The following is a 19,210-nucleotide window of genomic DNA, read 5'->3' on the forward strand; positions in this document are numbered from 1 at the left end:
CCCCCCCCCCAAAAAAAAAGGAAGCCATGATGACCAATATTGTAATGTAACCTTTTAAGAGAAGGTGTAGAATAAAATATAAATGAATTGATGTTATATGAGGAAGAACATACAAAACAGAAAATGATTTAAGGTAATGTTAATAAATTCTTGCATGCCCATAAAGAATAAATTCATTTAAGAACAAGTAAGCAAAAGTGTCTTTCCCACTACATCCACAGAATAGCCGCAAAATCTTTATCCAGAGAATTTTTAACTTCGCCATATGGATAATTGACGCAATTTATTCCACAAGTCACTTTCGTTTTTAGTTTAACAATATTTTGGAGTGAGAGGATTTGAACCTCTGACCTCTTGGTCAAGAATACATGTCAATTATCGCTAAGCTATGCTCACCTTGGTCAAGAGTCACTCATTTGATCTAAAATAAAATAACATTTGGCTCAATACTTACCCAAGCTGAGTAAACATGTAATCAAATTCATTCTATCAACCACGCAACATGAAATTGGTTGTTTCTGCGCATAAAAGGAATAGGCAGAGTACTAACTGTGTTATGCATTTCCCATGGTTTCGGAAGTCGGATAATGTAAGGAGCCCATTTAGAATCCTACCAAGAAATAACAAGTTTGAATATCAAAATAAAAAATCTCAATTAATTTTCTTGTTCGAGCTAGTAGCAAAGTTGAATGCAAAGATAGCTCTCATCTTTAAAATAACAAACATAACCCCCGAATCCTTACCGAACCCAATTTCTGTTCAAGTAGAATCACAAGAGCAACCTTGGCAACGTTTCCAATCTCATCTCCTAACAGATCTCTAATAGGCGAAGGAAGCATATCAGGTGAGATTTGCTGCAAAGAATGAAAGATATCAATCATCTATATCCTAAATATTTTCCAAGAGTACTATGAACTTCATCACGAAGCTATTTACACCATACCACATTGAAAGGAACCTTCAAAATGCAATCTCCAGCCCGTATAGTCTCAGACGCGAACAAAAACCTAAACTAGCAAAAGAAGAACGATGTTGGATTAAATTGATTAAACCTCATATGAATGTAATGGCTGAAATCAAAGAAGCCTGCTGAATTACCTGCCAATATCAGATTTCCCGATAGAAAGCACTGATGAAATCATCGTATTCGATTTTCTTTCCAACCACGGTAAAAACACATCATCAGTTTCAGTAGTACTCAAAACGTTATCCACAAGAAGACTGCTCGATGATATCTAATTTTGGAATGAGGAAGTAACATTAGCAAGCGTTCAATATTCCAGGTGCACATGCTCAACATATCAAACGCAATAACAATATACCTCAAGTTGAGAAGAGGTTAAAAAGCGAGCATTTAATTGGAAAGAATGAGAAGTATAAATTGTTGGAGATGTCCACCATCGCCATACATTGGTGAATCGAGTTCCCAATAGCATTTATGAGCTCGAATGTCTGTATTAGTACAAACAGTCACAAATTTTCAATACTATATTGTCTAAACTTTACGAATTTCATCAAAGCATAACTCGCACTTAAGAATGATTGAACTGCATTACCTCGCACAAAAGCTGTGTTGCTCCGATGGAGGCAAAAATGGTCGAAGAGTGAGAGAGGAGCTCTGCAACTTCCAGTTCTAGCGGCAAACTTTCAATCACTTTAGGGAATTCCTTTTTGAAGGCCTTCGAATTTCATATTGGAAATTTCCTTGTCGAAACCACAGAAATGGGTCCGCCATGACTAAATCTTGAACAAATAACAAAAAAATATATATATATATATATACACTTTTTAATTTAATCCGAGTCTTTTGCGTATTAATAATTATCATCATCATTATTATTATTATAAAAAAAATTGTCGTACTTTTTAAAATAAAATTATATAACATATCACTTACATAACAATCATACTTAGAGGGCGAAAAATCAAAGAGAGCCAACGAGTCAAAAATAGCATTAACCCACGTCGGCGGCGCCGCCACCATCTTCAAGTTCAAAAATTGAAGCATTGATGTCGATAGATATATTTTAATAAAAAAAATAAAAAAAAACAAAATTCAGAAATATATTTATATTAATAAATAAATATTTTATACAAATGGGTTTAAATAATTTGTTGTTATTTTCTTATAATATTTAATTGATATATGTCAAACTATGCACGTGTGCATGGGAATATGAACCCATCGACAAAAGTTTAACACCATGAATCGGAAGGCACAAACAAGATTATTAGAGTTCTTAAGACTATTATAAAGCGGTACATAATTTTGTTTAAAAATCAAGGAATTCCTTTCTCCAAATAAAATGTTTCATTATCGATCTTTATGCTTTCCAAACAAGATCATCTTTCTAAGGGTTTTAAGGATTTTTATATGAAGAACATTCTACGATCTATTATACACAAATAAAATTAGACTTTTATTAGATATAAGATTTAAATTTGTTTGACACAAAATTATGGGATTGAAATTAAGATACAAGAATATCCAATTTGACGGTTTGAGGGGTTTTTCGAGCATCGATTGTACTTACCCAACATTACAGCAAATCAAGTTATAAGCACAACCTTACAAAAGAATTTGAAGGGTTTTGAAATAGTAATGGTTCCATCGAGTGTCCATTTCATTGGGATAGCTACTCACTTCTGGACTTCACTAACCTTTGGAGCATCTTTTGGTGAGGAATCTGCCCCTCTTGGTTGTTTCCTTTGTGATCTCCACAAGCTGAAGACAAGCTTGAACTGCATCACTCACAGAAAAGAAAAAGAAAAAGAAAAAGAAAAAGAAAAAGAAAAAATCACTCCTGCCAATACAAATCTATTAAAGTCTGGACAGCACTCAAATTCTATACAATTTACATTAGAAAAATAGAAACGAGGGTTGATAATTTAAACTAAAAGGTCCATAAATGGCGAAGCTAATAGGTTTATGGGAGTGAGTTTTAGCAAAAGTAAGTTGATTAATAAGCAGTTAGAGTAAAAAAGTGATAATGTTGAATTCTTCCTCCCCTCTCCACTAGGGATCTCACAATCCATCTCCCATGGAGATCCAACGTCCTTGCTGGCACACCGCTCGGTCTCTTGCTCTGATACCATTTGTAACAGCTCAAGCCCACCGCTAGTAAATATTGTTCTCTTTGAACTTTCCCTTCTAAGCTTTACCTTTCGAGTTTTCCCTTCTAGGCTTTACCTTACGAGCTTTCTCTCCCGAGCTTTCATTCGAGCTTTTAAAACGCGTCCACTAGAGAGATTTCCACAGCCTTATAAGGAATGGTTTGTTTCTCTCTCCAACCAACGTGAGATCTCACCTGTGAAATCTAGATTTCAACTACTTCATAGCACATAAATTTCACAAATACATGTAGTTAACAGTGAGAAGCTTGTACATGTCCAAGGTTTTAAAAAGAATTGTTCAGAATTCATATCATACAAGCAGGTAAGAAAAAAAGAACTACACTGACCTAGACATAGGAATTCAGATACTTGAAAGTGGAAAGTCAAAAAGGAAGTTAGTTAAGAAAAGAAAACTAGACTATTAGGTAAATAAACAATAAAATAAACTAAAGATATCTATTGCAGAAGGGATTTTGGGTTTGAAAACAGAGGTAACCAAACTACACTGCCAGAGCATACAGCCACTTCATGATAATGCCAAGTCAACTAAGAGTTGAACAAAATTTCATGATGAACAGCTTTAGTGTAAAATTTCCTGAAAATACGATTTTATAGCTAGAGAGGGAGAAAGGGACCTCAAAGAGCTGTTTGTCATTGTCACTCAGTACCATCGCTTTTGAAGCGCCATCATCACTATTTAGAACATCTGCAAATAGAATATATAAAAAAAATAAAAAAAAAAAATCAAATTAAACAGTACAACTGAAGTAGAGCTCCTTTTTTTACTAATAAATCTGCATGAGCTCAATAAATCATATGCAACCAAATAAAAACTTATAGACAAGAATACCGTAGACATACCTTTTGTGATTCTCCATGCTCTAGACGAACTGTAAAATTCAACAGTAAAGCAGTGAAGGCACGTGTACTAAAGGAACAAAATGCATAACAATAAATTTTTTTAAAGAATTGCAAACTGATAGTATTTCAAACTATTTAGTTTCACCTTATATTGGCATTGGAGAGGGAGAACAACTCCACTGAATTTACCTACTAAGAGCTGAAATTGCCTATCAAGAGCATAAGCATGCACTTTATGCAAGTAAACACCGCAGTGGACAAGAAAGATCATAACGATTAAGAGAACAATTTTTGCATAGTTGTTTAGTCACTTTGAAGTCACAATAGCACTTGAGAAGCATATACTCTTCTGCATGGAGAACGGAATTTTTTACAATTGCAATTATGAAATAAAACAAAAGAGAACATAAAAATTTTCCCCCTTTGCACCATAAAATATCATCTATGAACCATCTAAGTTACAACTAACAGAATGACCTAGTCTAAAGAAATCTCCACTCGCCTGGTAAAAGTTCTCAACTCATTTTCTCTCCCAAAAAGCTACCTTCTCTTCCATGCAATTCTTGAGTCATTCTCTCCACAAAATCTAAAAGGCCTAGAATAATCTTCACCGTTGTTTCGAAATCTCTCACCATCGGAATCATCATATGGATGCTTAAAAGAATGGACAGGATCATGTCTCTCATTAAATCTTCTTTCGTCGTCCTCATGTTCACCACCATTATACCCACTCAATTGACCCGAACGTACAGGACCATCAAAAAGTTCGTCGCTCTCAATCCTTCCTCTGGGATCTATAGCATCAAAACTTCTGTTTCTAAGTGGTAATCTTTCATTCTGATTCCTATTGGGAATAAGAGACCTTATGGGGCCATGATCGGGTGCAGGACCCACGTCCCTCATCATATCATCAGATGGCGAAAGGTAACGGAATCCTTGTCTTCGGCCTGCCATACGCCCACGTATAGGAGGCTGATCAGGAGATCTTATCCTGTCCATCCTATAACTTGGAGGTCTTCGATGTATCATGTCGGAACGTCCACAAAACCTATCAGATCTTTTCGAAGAAAACCATTGGTTAGGAGAACGAGCTCGGGATCTTACTGGAGATTTGGAATCGATTCTGGGAAAACTCTTTCTTTGGAATGAGAAGTTCCTTCTTTCCCGAAAGAAAGGTCTGTCTACCTCATATGGAAGTTGAGGTCGTGCATATAATGGATCCTCTGTGTCATCAGCAAAATTCCTAGTGAACTTTTCACCATGTTGTCGATCAAAGGACCCACCCTCATCCAAGCATCTATTTGGACTAAAATCTCTAGGAATTCTGTTAACCATTTTGCCACCATGTACAACCGGCCCATGTCTTCTTCCAGGTGACTTCCTCCTTGAGGATCCATGGAAAAAATAACGCCCCTCATCATCTGACAATTGCCTACCACGATGGTTAGCACCACCAAATGGACCATCTGGAATAATTTTATATCGGTTTTGATCAAGACCAGGAACATGGTAATCAATCTGTTGGTCGGTGTATGTTTCGGGAGAGAAGTTGGGACCAAAATCCCATTCCCCAGGTTGGGTATCCAACCTATTAGTACTTCTCCCTCTTCTATGACTAAAATTCTTCCATTGTGACTGATCCTGGGATCTGTCGACTGAAAATTTCTTGGTAGTATCACCATAAGCGTCATCTCTGAAAATAAAAAAGAAAAAATAAAAAAGGGATAAAATAAGGAAGGCAGAAGAACAGATAAAACAGGTTTGAGAAGAAAAACAGATCAAAGAGATCAAGTAACTGATGATCACCTTTCTTGAGGTTGCACATTTGCTCCCTCAAGTGCCATGCTGGGTACAAACTCTCTATCAGTACGAGATAAAACTGACCTGACAAAACCAGATTTTTCCTTACAAGGAGTTGAATCAGCAGAACCTCGATTAAGATTAATTATCCGGCTATTTTTAGTGCCACTATAAATATCCTTCACATCATCACTACTTACAGACTCCTTGACACTAGGCAAAATTAAATCCTTATTCTGCACTATATCTACTGCTATAGCACTCTCCACCTCACCCTGAGAAACTGCCGGAACCAATTCCTGAATTCCATCAATGGCTTTATCAGCAGTGTCCTGGCCCTCAAAGTTATCCCTTTCATCATATTGAGACAATTGGTTTCTTCCTGCAGTCTTCACAGGCCTGTTTACATCCTCTATACTAGTATTCTCTACGGCATGTACATCTTCCACACAACGATCTTCATTTTCCTGTTCAGAAGATTTACTTGTAGTTGTAGTATGAACATCGTCTTCACTTCTAACATTCAGATTTTCTGGTTCAGTTTCCTGTTCTAGAGAGCCTAAAGTGAAACCCTCACGATTAGGAAATCCAACTGAATCAATCTTCTTATCATCACAATCAGCATGATCAAAAGTCTCAATTCCTCTTTTCTCACACATATGGACCTCTACTTCAGTTTCAGGCATTGTTTCCCGAACCTCACCATCTTCATAATCTTCTTCTATATTATTATCATCATCATCGACAGACTCAGCAATATCCCAATTGCCATCTGATTCATATTCAGAAAGATAAGGATCTTCTTCAAGCATAGGCTTTGGATAAGATAAATTGAGACTTAAATGAAGATGATCATTTGATGGTATGCATTCATTAATACAGTTTCCTTTAGGTTCACCATCTAAAAAGCTTTGCTTTACACATGGATTGTCACTTTCAACCATTTCAGATGAGCATGCATTTGTCTCAGCAGCCGTATTTGTCTGAGTGGATGATATCTGCCCTACAGGTGCATCACTAGTAGAACTCTCCCATGAATCCATTGAGGTATTTAGATCCCAATTTTCCCTGTTTGAATGCAAAAGAGAACCATCATAATCAGACCCTGCATTACCTTTGACACAGTGGGTGCCACTTTCCGGCTTGTTTAAAGACAAGTCCAGTAACATATGTTCCTTAGTGTTCTGCTTCAGGAAATTCATATCACTCTTTTCAGGAACCAATTTTGGTTTCAAATCTTCCTTCAAACCTACAGGTACTTCAGCTCCTCCTTCAACTTTTACATCAATTTCTTCCTCTTTGTTACCAGCATGAGGATCGGAATTAAGGCTAGTTGATGATAACTTCAGCCCCCCACAGATCTCTGGTGATGCATGAACAGTGTGTTTTTTGGTTACCAAGGACTTGTCTTCACATTCAACATAACCATTCAAAGAAACATGCCCTCCCAAACTAGATTCCTGAAACTTTACTACCGGCATTCCAGAATCACTCTGGACCACATCCACATAACATGAATCAGTTCCAGATTCGCCTTTATTTTCGTTAGAAACGCAATCCTGGTTCTTGTTCAACAACCCAGAACTTGTGACTGCACTAGAACTTGAAACTATTGTCACAGATAGACTCGGCCTTTCACTCGTTAAATTTGCATCGATATGAAACAATTCATCCTTAGGTGGAGATGGCTGTTCAATCTTCATTAAATTTCCATCTGGATGAAATGAAGATATATCTTTAGATGGAGAGGGGGGAGACTGCACAACCGGAAATCTCCTTTTCTTGATAGGAAGACTTGCACCATAATCAGTAGCTGACAACCCAATGCGCTTAAAACCAACCTGCCAAGTGCCAATAGAACATTTACTGACAATAATTATAACCATATAAGAGAAACCTAGCACGATCTTCAAAATCCAGAAAACAGCAAAGAAAAATATAGTGCACCTCTTCACTTTCTGGTACGGCCATCATTATTCCAAGAGCTCAGAGGCTTAAAAAAGTATCTTGGTCTTTTATCACTTTATTCCAACACCAAATTCTCACTAACTTCCCAGGAGTCACTCTCAAATTCTGCACCGTATGGATACTAATACATTAGTAATCTTCAAAAAGATTCAATATGCAAGATAGCATATGACAGACATTATGTGGAAACAATCATTTAATCTGAAAGCAAAAACTACAGAAATTAGCGATGCAGAACATTTCCATCGTGAAGATATCGTAAAACCTGCACCCAAATCTTAAATTCTGCATGCCCATCTTAGCATAAGAAGTTCCTGTGTTCAAACTTCAACCACAAAAGCTTAGACGATCCATGCCTTGAGATTGGATCAGATGAGACCCAGCACAATTAACTCTATATCAAACTCCAGCAGTGAACTTTTGGGCATAATGTTATTAAATCTCAGAGCAACAATGCACAATCTCATACTTCCCCGATTTCCCTAATTATTATTCTCACATCCACGCAAAAACTTCTCCATCCAGCTCATAAAAGAACAAAAGATGCCAGATTCCTAACGTACAATACAAACTCGACGAAAAACATTAAAAGGAACACAAATAAAGAAGCATAAACCCCCCATGTACGCAAGCATATTCCACATCTAACCGACCAGCAAATCGTCAGAATCACTTGATAAGGAATTCGATTGAATTGCTAAAAGACATCCCAGTATTTGAACAGCTTCTCCTCAACCAATAACTCAAACTTCCACAAAACTCCCCTCTGCCTCGAAAGAAACATGCTCGATAACAGATAAATCTATCTTACTCAGCCGATTCAAAGAGATTGCTATCCTAAAGGCAGAGATGCGAAAAATACCGAAACGCAGATCTAATACGCGCTTGTATGTCTGACGGTAACGAGAGAAACTAACAATCGAATCAAGACAATAACATGAGAAACCCAAATCGACGATGGCATTGACCCAAATCGACGATGACGAGAGAAATACTATTCGCAATCGGCAAAGGATTAAGTATGGGAGATGGAGAATTTGCGTGGAAGGTGGAGATTCGGCTCCACGCAAACTTATAGAGAAGATCCAGGAAAACTAGGGCTTTGGTTATTTTCCTTTTCTTTTTTTTTTTTCTTTTTTCCTTTTCCTTTTAAATTATATAATATAATGTGACTGAGAGAGAGAAATTGAGAATCTCCCTAAGATGTAAAAGTTCATCCATAGCATGGAATGGAATATAGACCCTATGATTAATTTCCCTTAATTTTTTAAACTTATAGCATTATTTATTATTTACACACTATTCATTTTTTTTTAAATTATAATTTGTAATTAACTTTTTCGAGTTAATTAATATTCTTTTAATTATTATGCGTTGAAAAGTTTTAGAAGCCTATCAAATATTTTTTTAAAAAAATTCTTAGTCATTATTTCGATTGTGGGGATCTCACAGTTCACCCCATTTTAGATCGCTTCCAATCGATGTAATCTCACAGTTCATCCTCTCTCCGAGCATACTATATAGGTATAAAAATACTATTTAAAACATTTAACCATTTATTTTTAAAATATATTTTATAAAAAGTATTTAAAATATATTTTTTTTTTTTAAAGAACACTGAATTCAACAACTAGTTAAATTTGACAAACCGAGATAAATAGTAAACACATTTAATTTATATTTTTCAAGATTTTTCGTTTTTTATTTTGAAATAATTATAATTTTAAGAAAGTAATGAGTCTAATTTTTAATAATTATAACTTTTTATTGTATGGAAAAGCATTATTGTCCACAACTTAATGAGTGGGAATTTTTGCGTTGGCGTTCTCAAATGGCAACACGTGGGCAGCTAAATAGCGTCGCTTTTGACTATCGATACCCTGGCCCACACCCTTTATTCCACTACCAACCTTTTTATTTATATTTGACTAAATTATTGGATTGAACGGGACTTTTTCATCGATTAATATTTATTTAATTTCATAAATACTCTAAATTATTATTCTCCATCTAAATTTGAAAAAATAGGAACTTGTGAAGGATTAAAATGTAATTTTACCAATTATAAATCTCAATTCAATATTTGTATTTATTTATCTAACATGTTTTCAGAACAACTACGTTGAGTCAACTCAAACAATTATATTGGGTCTAGCAAATATTTCAACCCGACTGACCTGAACCTAGTATGTTCATTCCACGACTGTCGAGCATGTCTATAATCTTCAACTCCATGCTCTTCATCATACCTGTTTGTCTAGGTAAATCAAATTCCCTCACCCTAAACGTACCTCGTTCATCATCAGCACAGTATTGGGGCCTTTCGCCCATAATACCGTTACGATAATCTTTACCATCAGGATTGTTACATTGCAGCTGGCAACGGGTAACAATGTTCGTGTCTTTGATGTTCATATCTTTCATGAAACCTTCTTCGATCGTCACCGTTGCCATCAAAGTCAGTTCGACAGACCCATCCAAGTATTCACCGCCCTCTATCCTATCTTGAGGATCCATATCTTCAAACCTCCTGTTTCTAAAGGAGATTCTGTCAGTTCAGTTCCTATGTTCGTGGTCACGAGAAAAATCCATACCAAGGCAGTGGCGAAACTAAGAAACCCCGTCTTCGAATTGGCAGATCTCAATCAATAGGTGGAGATTGATCAGGAGATCTCATCCTGTAACATGTCGGACTTCGATGAGCCATTTCTGAATGTCCAAAAAACCTGTCGGACTTTCTTTTGGATGGAAACCATTAGCCAGGAGGGCGTCCTCTAAACCGTCCTGGAGATCTAGAACCAACTCTGGGAAAACTTTTCCTTTGAATAGGAAAGTTCCTATCTACTTCACAAATCGAGGTTGAGGGTGTCGTATATTGGATCCATGGTCTCATCTTCAAAAGTCCTCGTAAACGTTTCACCGTGTTGCAGTCCAACTGATTCGGACCCAGGTTAACGAATGCATCGACTTAAGACTGATATTTCTAGGTGTTCTGTGCACCATTTTAACACCTCGTATCCGAGGTCCTCCTCTTATATCAGGTGACCTCCTCCTAGAGGGTATATCACAAAGGGGGATTTCATCATCTAATATTTGTCTACCCTGTTGACCAGCACTACAAAACGGACCCTCGGGCTTAATTTTATAGTGGTTTTGATCAATGCCACCATCAGAAACAGCAGGTATGCATCAAATGGTAGAATTTGATCATTGTGAACTCCTGGATTAAAATTTCAGTCACCTTGGTTTATCTGAATAGTGAATCTACCTCTTCTACGAGTAAAATTCGTTCGGGCTGATAGATTCTTGCATCTATTCTACCAGTAAAATTCGTTCGGGGTGATAGAAATCAGCAATGCAGGAAGCAATCAGTGCAATTTTAGTGCAGTTAAGAAATAATCACCTTCCTTGAGATTGTAATTTTCCCCCTTCATGTGCCATGTCGGGTATTTGTTCCCCCTATCAGATTGTGTAAAAACCGACCTCGCTAAATTAGATCTTGTTTCACTAGGAGATGAAGAAGCTTGTCACGGATTAACCAACTGGCTATCTCCGCTGCGATTAGTAAAATCATCAGTCACATCATCATTATTTAACGTCTTAACGTTCGGCAAAGCTAGATCATCGTTTTGTACTAAATCTACAGGTTTAACATTCTCTGCATCAAACTATGAAAATTTTTCACTATTGGTTCTTCAATTCCATTAGTAGCTTTCTCAGAAGCAATTTCCTGGGCCTCCAAGGCATCTATTTTCTCACACTGAAAGAATTGCCTTGTACCTGTGGCTTTTATAGCTTTGTTGGCCTCGCTCAAGCACACCCCTACTGGTATTCTCTTCAACAAGTCCATTATCTAGGGCTTTCTATATACACTGCTTTCTACTCGAGTTTTAAATATCGGTACCCGAACCTCTCCGTCTTCATAATCTTCTTCTATATCATTATCTAGTGCATTCATGGCCTCATTCACATCCCGCTTTCCATCTGATTCATATTCAGGACTATAGGATCTTTTCCTCATTACTCACAGAACTTTCCTCACCTCCCTGCAAACTAGCGTACTGATCATTCACAACTTTTAAGGGATGCTCTCGGAATATTCTGATTTTCATCTTCAACAGCGGATAGTTTTATAACAGAACTACATGAATCTTTGGAACCTGAATCCTTGCTTACATCCGTCATTTCGGAGTTGATAATAAGTCGACCACTACAAACACATTTGTCCTGGGGCAGTTTCCTATCAAGTAATCAAATCAGTTGAACAAGGATTTTCAGCTGCTTCTGGCATTTCTGCCGCAAAAGGCATTGCTATAGGACAAGAATTATCAACTGGAAGAACTTCTTTACCAACCAGTTCTAATCTACTCCCTAATGCCTCGTGTGCTCTCTGTTTGCTTACATAAACTGATTCAGATTTAGCCTTAACTATGTTCATTGGACTACAAATATCTAACGTGTTGGGAATTTCAAGACTGCATTGATCATCTAATTCATGCTTCATTGCAGCACCATCTGATAGTCCAAGTCCATTATCGGCCGTGCACCATCAAGATCATCAAACTGCATACCCTCTGCCAGGTAAGCATAAAAAAGGATTTGTTTTTCTTATGTCTAACTTGGACAATGGACTTTGTTCCTGACTCAATACATGACTAAGATTAGATGAACTAAGACTTAGATGAAGATGATCACCCTGATCCAAAGGGGTTAGTTTTCCTGACAGAATATCAGTCATCACCATTTCAGTTAAGCATCTACATGTAGAGACAATTGTGTCTGCATGAACAACTGGAAGCTTGCACTCGATGGTCATCACTTGCACAGCCTTCCCAAAAACTCCATTGAGGTATTCAGATCCCAATTTTCCCTAATTGACTGCTGAAGAGAACAATCATAATCAGACCCCACAGTACAATGGGCGTTACTTCCTTGTTTGTTTAAAGACAAGTCCAGTAACACAGGTTCCAAAGAATTCTGCTTCAGGAAATTCAAATCACTCTTTTCAGGAATCAATTTCAGATTCATATGTTCCTTGAAACCTACTGATACCTCCTTCAACTTTTACATCAATTTCTTCCTCATTGTTAGCAGCAAGAAGGTCAGAGTTGAGGTTAGTTGATGATAACTCCATCCCCACACAGATTTCTGTTAATGCATGAACTGTGTGTTTTTCGGTTATCAAGGACTTATCTTCGCGTTCAACATAACTATGAAAACAAGCACGCCCTCCCAAAATGGGTTCCTGAAACTTCACTCCTGTTATTCCAATATCATTCTGGACTATAGCCCCATAACATGAATCAGTATCAGATTTTCCTTCGTTCTCGTCACAAGCACAATCCTGGATCTTGTTGGACAACCTAGGACTTGTGATTGCACTAGAACTTGAAACTATTGTCACAGATAGACTTGGCCGTTCACTCTTCATTAAATTTTCATCGGTATGAAACAAAGATACGCCTTTAGGTGGAGATAGCTGTTCAGTCTTCGTTAAATTCCCATCTGGAGATATATCTTTAGATGGAAACGGAGGAGGCTGTATAACCGAGAATCTTCTTTTTTTGATAGGGAGACTTGCATCATAATCACTACCTGAAAACCCAATGTGCTTAAAAACAACCTACCAAGTGCCAATACAACATTTACTGACAATAATTATAACCATAAAAAACACTTGCACGATCTTCAAAATACATAAACAGCAAAGAAAAATATCATGGCACCTCTTCACTTTCTGGTACGGCCATCATTCTTCCAATATCTCAAGTGTCTTTATAAATTTTCTTCATCTTTTATCACTTTAATCCAACGCAGAATTCTCACTAAAATCTCAGGCATCACTTTCAAATTCTGCACTGTATGGATACAAATACATTAGTAATCCTCGAAAGGATTCAACATACAAGATAGCTTACACACCGACATTGAGTCGAAATAATCAATTAAACTGAAGCCAAGACTACAGAAAGTAGCGATGCAGCAAGCTTTAATCATGAAAAATATAATAATACCCGAATCCAAATCTTAAATCCTGCATGCCCTAAGAAGTTCTTGTGTTAAAAATTTAACTACAAAAGTTTAGATGGTCCACGCCTCGAGATTGGATCAGATGACACCCAGCAAAATAAACTCTTATCAAACTCCAGCAGTTAACTTTTGGGTATAACATAGTTAAATCTCAGAGCAACTATGCAGAGTCTCATACTTCCTCGATCTCCCTAATTATTACTCTCATACCCACGCAAAAATTTCTCCATCCACCTATAAATGAACAAAAGATGCTAGAATCCTTGTGAACAATACAAAATTAATGATAAAATTAAAAGGAACAATAAAAAAGGCATAATTCCCCATATATTCAACCACTTGATAAGGAATTCGATCGAATTGCTAGAAGACATCCCGATATTTGAATAACTGCTCCTCGACAAATAATTCAAACTTCCACAAATCTGCCTCGAAAGAAACATACTCGATAGCAGGTAAAGCTGTCTTAGTCAGCCGATTCAAAGAGATTACCATCCTAAAGGAAGAGATGCAAACAATACCGAAACGCTGATTAATACGCGTTCGTCTTGCTGATGATAACTAGACAGACTAACAATCGAATCAAGGCAGAAACATAAGAAACCCTAATCGACGATATCGCTAACCCAAATCGGCAGGAAAAGATTGAAGAAATGGATAAACAACGAATAAGATTACCTTCGGGAGATGGAGATTGTTCATGGAAGGTGAAAAGTCGGCTCTTCGCAAACTCAGAAATGGTCCAGAAATTAGGGCTTTTACTTTTTTCTTTTCTCTTTGTATATACCTACCATCATTAAATTTGTATTCATTCGTACAAGTTCGGGAGAATGTTGTACGAGATCGTTCTTCGATTATTTGTCTTATAAAATGAAATTTTAGGGTTTAAATATTCAGGTTAAAGAGGAGCCCTATATTTATAGAGTTTTTCACGGCTCATTCTGGGCTTCAAGGTTGCTTGTGGATTGGGCTTGACTGCTTTTGGATCTATCATTAGGGCCCAACAAGCTTATCATTAGGGCCCAACAAACTAATTTGGGCCTTAGGCCCAAATATAATCCATTGTTGAGACTTGATCTTGCTACGATCGGATCGGATGGTCATAAGAAAGTCACGTAACATATGACATTTAAGTTACCCTACTAGAATAGTTTTTTTAATTGGTGAAATATTTCTTATAAGGGTGTGGAAACTTCTCCCTAATAGACGCATTTTTTAAATCGTGAGGTTGATGACTATACGTATAACAGACCAAAGTGGACAATATCTACTAGCAGTAGACATGAGTTGTTACAAATGATATTAGTGCAAGACACTGGGTGATGTGTCAGCGAGGACGTTAGCCCCTAAGGAGGTAGATTGTGAGATTCCACATTAGTTGGAAAGAGAAACAAAATATTCATTATAAGGGTATGAAAACTTCTCCTTAATGTAACGTTTTAAAACTGTGAGACTAACGGCGATACGTATCAAGCCAAAGCAGACAATATCTACTAACAATGGGCTTGAGTTGTTGGCTCCTAAAACATTCCTTATAAGAACGTGGAAACCTCTCCCTAGTAGACATGTTTTAAAACTGTGAGGCTGACGACGATACGTAACGAATCAAAATAGATAAATATATGTATCCCTCTTTTACATGTCGATCACAAATAAATATACAAATTAGTAGATATTCGAATAAACTCGATGATCGATGAAAGTTGGAAAGCCCTTAAAAAATGACACGAAATGATTGTGAAGCGATGAAAAGAAAAATTTAGCTGAAAAAGGTTGAGAAAGTTTGAACAAACAAAACGGACACCGTTGGGGAAAAGCATGTGGGCAAGGTAAGAGAGAGAAAAACGTCGACGTTTCCATTTAAGATTGGTGTCCCATTCCATGCGGTAGCCCAACAACATTATCCACCAACTTCACACAATTTCAAAACCCCAACAGCTCTTTTTTTCCTATCCGAACATAAACTCCCATAACTTTGCTTTGGCTTTTCAAGAACGTCTCGTACTAATGAAAATAGTATTATTTGATTATAAACTCAGGATCATTCTCTAAATTAGCCGATGTCGATGTGGGATTTTCATCCAACATTCTCCATAGTACACCAAGCTCGTTTAATAAAACTCATTCGTGATTATGTTTGGCTAAGTTTTAAGCATGACTTTAATACTATCTTATTCATAGACGTCTCACCTACTGAGCTAGCTCATATCAAAAGTTTATAAAACTCGATCTTTCTCCTTTTCATATAAAAAAACAGTACTTGGTTTGAAATATTTAATTCAACAAGTTTGCTAAAATTACCTGCCACGCCCTAACTTCCAAGCAATCTCCTTCATATGCGGTGTGAAATTTTCTTCCTTAGGGCGGCCCGTGCAGTGCTGAATAAACAATAACCCTTTAGATTACTTCACGAAGTAGATCAACACCCAACCTAAATTTACAAGCATAAAGTGTGAACATTAAGAAACCCCAAATAATCCTCATTACACGTGGCAAATCCCCATTTGTCAGTGCCTTTCTCTTGTAAAAGCATCCATATTATATATTAATTTTTAGGCCACCTTTTTTTTTCTCCATATCTTTCTTCCTTGTGAAACTGTTCCAACTCTAACCTAACTGTGTAACCACACTCTCCAACCCCCCTTCTCTTCTCATATTATATCAGCTTTATTGTGTTTTTGCAAATTGTTAAGAACCCATTTTCTTACAAAAGTGCTTTTTTTTTTTTGGGGGGGTCGTCGGTATATATTTTGAGAGCGTTTTTGTTATTAAAAGTTCATTTATGGTCGAGAATATGTCACCCACTAGAGATACAGTTGCGTTTTTTAATGATGTGGAGCTTCATGATCGCCCACGCTCATTTGTTGGCATATCTCCTACTCTTGGTCAGCTTTTCAAACGGGTCGGTGACATGCGGCGGGAGGCGAACGGAGATGGAAACGAGACGCCGGTATGTGTTAGATAACTACTAAATTCAAAAGCTGAAATTTTCGTATGTATGTTTTACAAATCGATACTCAATAAGAGGTCGTTTGAGTGAGAGATATTAGCGTCAAGTTTAATCATTTATTAATGTTGAATAAAGACTCATTTTATGTGTTAGACATCATTAAGTTGGATTAGGAGTTTCATAAACCAAATTTAAGGAAAATTTGATGAAAAAACCAGTAAATTAATCTGTAATTAGCTCAAATATTAGACTCAGAATTTAAAGGAATGGATGATGGTCAGGTTCATGATCAGGTGGTGGACATGGACGGCGTGAATTTGGAGCCGAGGTCTCTGCCATTAATGCTTTCCTTCAACAATCTCACATACAGCGTCAAAGTTCGTCGTAAGCTTAGTTTCTCGTCGGTTTTCCAGCAACGGGGGAATAGACTCGGCGGTTCTCCGGCCGATGAGACAGTCGTTGGCGACAGCCTATTCACGAAGACGAAGACTCTGTTGAACAACATCTCCGGTGAGGCTCGAGAGGGCGAGATTTTGGCCGTTCTTGGAGCGAGTGGCTCGGGAAAATCGACGTTGATTGATGCATTAGCTAATAGAATTGCTAAAGGAAGCTTGAAAGGAACAGTGAGATTAAACGGTGAGGTGTTGGAATCGAGATTGTTGAAGGTAATCTCTGCTTACGTTATGCAAGATGATCTTCTCTTCCCGATGCTTACGGTGGAGGAAACACTAATGTTCTCGGCCGAGTTTCGATTGCCTCGAACGCTTTCGAAATCGAAGAAGAAATTGCGAGTTCAAGCGTTGATTGATCAGTTAGGGCTACGGAATGCAGCGAAGACTGTGATTGGCGATGAAGGACACCGCGGCGTCTCCGGCGGAGAGCGGAGACGAGTCTCGATTGGAATCGACATAATCCACGATCCGATCATTCTCTTCCTCGACGAGCCGACATCGGGACTGGATTCGACTAGTGCGTTCATGGTGGTGAAAGTTTTGCAGAGGATTGCTCAGAGTGGTAGCATCGTCGTCATGTCCGTTCACCAGCCGAGTTATCGGATTCTCGGATTGCTAGATCGACTGTTGTTCCTCTCTCGTGGACAAACCGTTTACAGTGGCTCCCCTGTCAATCTACCGATGTATTTCGCAGAGTTCGGTCATCCAATACCGGAAAACGAGAACAGGACTGAGTTCGCGCTCGATCGGATTCGAGAACTCGAAGGCTCCCCGGGAGGAACCAAGAGCTTGGTTGAATTCAACAAATCATGGCAGAGCATGAAGAACATTCCAAAATCAGAGTCAGATCAGCAGAGCACGTCGTTAAAGGAAGCCATCAGCGCAAGCATTTCAAGAGGAAAATTAGTCTCTGGCGCAACCAACAACGACGCGAGCCCTAGCTCCATGGTTCCAACCTTTGCAAATCCATTCTGGATCGAAATGGCTGTTCTCTCAAAGCGATCGATGCTAAACTCCCGCCGAATGCCAGAGCTCTTCGGAATCCGACTCGGCGCCGTCTTAGTCACCGGTTTCATCCTCGCCACCATGTTTTGGCAACTAGATAACTCACCAAAAGGCGTTCAAGAACGGTTAGGTTTTTTCGCTTTCGCCATGTCCACAACCTTCTACACCTGCGCCGATGCTCTTCCAGTGTTTCTTCAAGAACGGTACATTTTCATGAGAGAAACAGCCTACAACGCATACAGGAGATCCTCATACGTTCTATCTCACTCTCTGGTAGCCTTACCAGCGCTGATTTTCCTGTCCTTAGCTTTCGCAGCCACGACATTTTGGGCCGTCGGACTGGACGGCGGAATCACAGGTTTCTTGTTCTACTTTCTGATAATCTTTGCTGCGTTCTGGGCAGGAAGTTCATTCGTCACTTTCCTTTCGGGAGTAGTGCCTCATGTAATGCTTGGCTACACCATTGTCGTAGCGATTTTAGCCTATTTCCTTCTCTTCAGTGGATTCTTCATCACGCGCGATCGAATTCCAGGTTACTGGATCTGGTTCCATTACATTTCGCTTGTGAAGTACCCGTATGAAGCCGTTTTACAGAACGAATTCGGCAATCCGACGAAGTGCTTCGTGAGAGGCGTGCAGATTTTCGACAATACGCCGCTGGGAATCGTGCCGACCGCCCTGAAATTGAAGCTTCTGGAGAATATGAGCAACACTCTGGGGATGAAGATCACGAGATCCACTTGCTTGACGACGGGATCTGACATTCTGCAACAGCAAGGAGTGACGGATTTGAGCAAGTGGAATTGCTTGCTGGTGACTGTGGCTTGGGGATTTTTGTTCAGGATTCTGTTCTACTTTTCCCTTCTGATTGGAAGCAAGAACAAGAGAAGATGAACAAGAAATAGGAGAAATCAATGGCGGCGGAAATCAGGATTGTTTGGGTTCGAAGGAATGTTCAAATGGGTTCGTTTTTTTTTTTTTTTTTTTTTTTTTTTTTTTTTTTTTTTTTTTTTTTTTTTTTTTTTTTTTT

At 38.1% G+C, this 19,210-nt stretch overlaps 3 protein-coding genes and 1 long non-coding RNA gene across 15 annotated transcripts in view; 1 reads left to right on the top strand and 3 right to left on the bottom strand.

Moving 5' to 3' along the window:
* Nucleotides 1-1,732, bottom strand: part of LOC111487233 (fructose-bisphosphate aldolase-lysine N-methyltransferase, chloroplastic) — a 6,576-nt gene extending 4,844 nt beyond the window's left edge. The window contains exons 1-6 of one of the 3 annotated variants that reach the window (XM_023134572.1): nucleotides 1,557-1,732; nucleotides 1,323-1,452; nucleotides 1,099-1,235; nucleotides 944-1,007; nucleotides 744-854; nucleotides 551-610 (exon numbers count right to left, since the gene is read on the bottom strand). In XM_023134572.1, the coding sequence (XP_022990340.1) occupies nucleotides 551-610; nucleotides 744-854; nucleotides 944-1,007; nucleotides 1,099-1,235; nucleotides 1,323-1,436 (486 nt within the window). In that variant the 5' untranslated portion in view covers nucleotides 1,437-1,452; nucleotides 1,557-1,732. Of the gene's footprint in view, nucleotides 1-550; nucleotides 611-743; nucleotides 855-943; nucleotides 1,013-1,098; nucleotides 1,236-1,322; nucleotides 1,453-1,556 lie in introns of those variants that run through there. The other 2 variants (XM_023134573.1, XM_023134574.1) reach the window with 2 other exon arrangements.
* A 667-nt stretch (nucleotides 1,733-2,399) lies between these two features.
* LOC111487358 lies at nucleotides 2,400-4,096 on the bottom strand. The gene is made up of 2 exons (XR_002719045.1): nucleotides 3,976-4,096; nucleotides 2,400-3,820 (listed from the first exon to the last, which is right to left on the bottom strand). It is a non-coding gene; the product is annotated as an uncharacterized LOC111487358 (long non-coding RNA).
* A 133-nt stretch (nucleotides 4,097-4,229) lies between these two features.
* Nucleotides 4,230-14,643, bottom strand: LOC111487178. 10 transcript variants are annotated; one of them, XM_023134467.1, is made up of 5 exons: nucleotides 14,452-14,643; nucleotides 14,295-14,343; nucleotides 13,470-13,596; nucleotides 5,782-7,616; nucleotides 4,230-5,668 (listed from the first exon to the last, which is right to left on the bottom strand). In XM_023134467.1, the coding sequence occupies exons 3-5, from the start codon at nucleotides 13,494-13,496 to the stop codon at nucleotides 4,516-4,518; spliced, it is 3,015 nt and encodes a 1,004-aa protein (XP_022990235.1). In that variant the 5' UTR covers nucleotides 13,497-13,596; nucleotides 14,295-14,343; nucleotides 14,452-14,643; the 3' UTR covers nucleotides 4,230-4,515. The 10 variants fall into 10 exon arrangements, 9 of the variants coding, with proteins under 9 accessions (XP_022990235.1, XP_022990234.1, XP_022990233.1 ...); XM_023134466.1 differs by having other exon boundaries at nucleotides 13,470-13,601; XM_023134465.1 differs by lacking the exon at nucleotides 14,295-14,343.
* A 1,751-nt stretch (nucleotides 14,644-16,394) lies between these two features.
* LOC111487187 (ABC transporter G family member 6-like) lies at nucleotides 16,395-19,197 on the top strand. Its single transcript, XM_023134484.1, has 2 exons — nucleotides 16,395-16,723; nucleotides 17,005-19,197. The coding sequence occupies exons 1-2, from the start codon at nucleotides 16,556-16,558 to the stop codon at nucleotides 19,072-19,074; spliced, it is 2,238 nt and encodes a 745-aa protein (XP_022990252.1). The 5' UTR covers nucleotides 16,395-16,555; the 3' UTR covers nucleotides 19,075-19,197.
* Nucleotides 19,198-19,210: the final 13 nt, after the last annotated feature.

This window comes from Cucurbita maxima, unplaced genomic scaffold (genome assembly GCF_002738345.1).
Source record: "Cucurbita maxima cultivar Rimu unplaced genomic scaffold, Cmax_1.0 Cma_Scf00012, whole genome shotgun sequence".
In the NCBI taxonomy this organism is placed as follows: domain Eukaryota; kingdom Viridiplantae; phylum Streptophyta; class Magnoliopsida; order Cucurbitales; family Cucurbitaceae; genus Cucurbita; species Cucurbita maxima.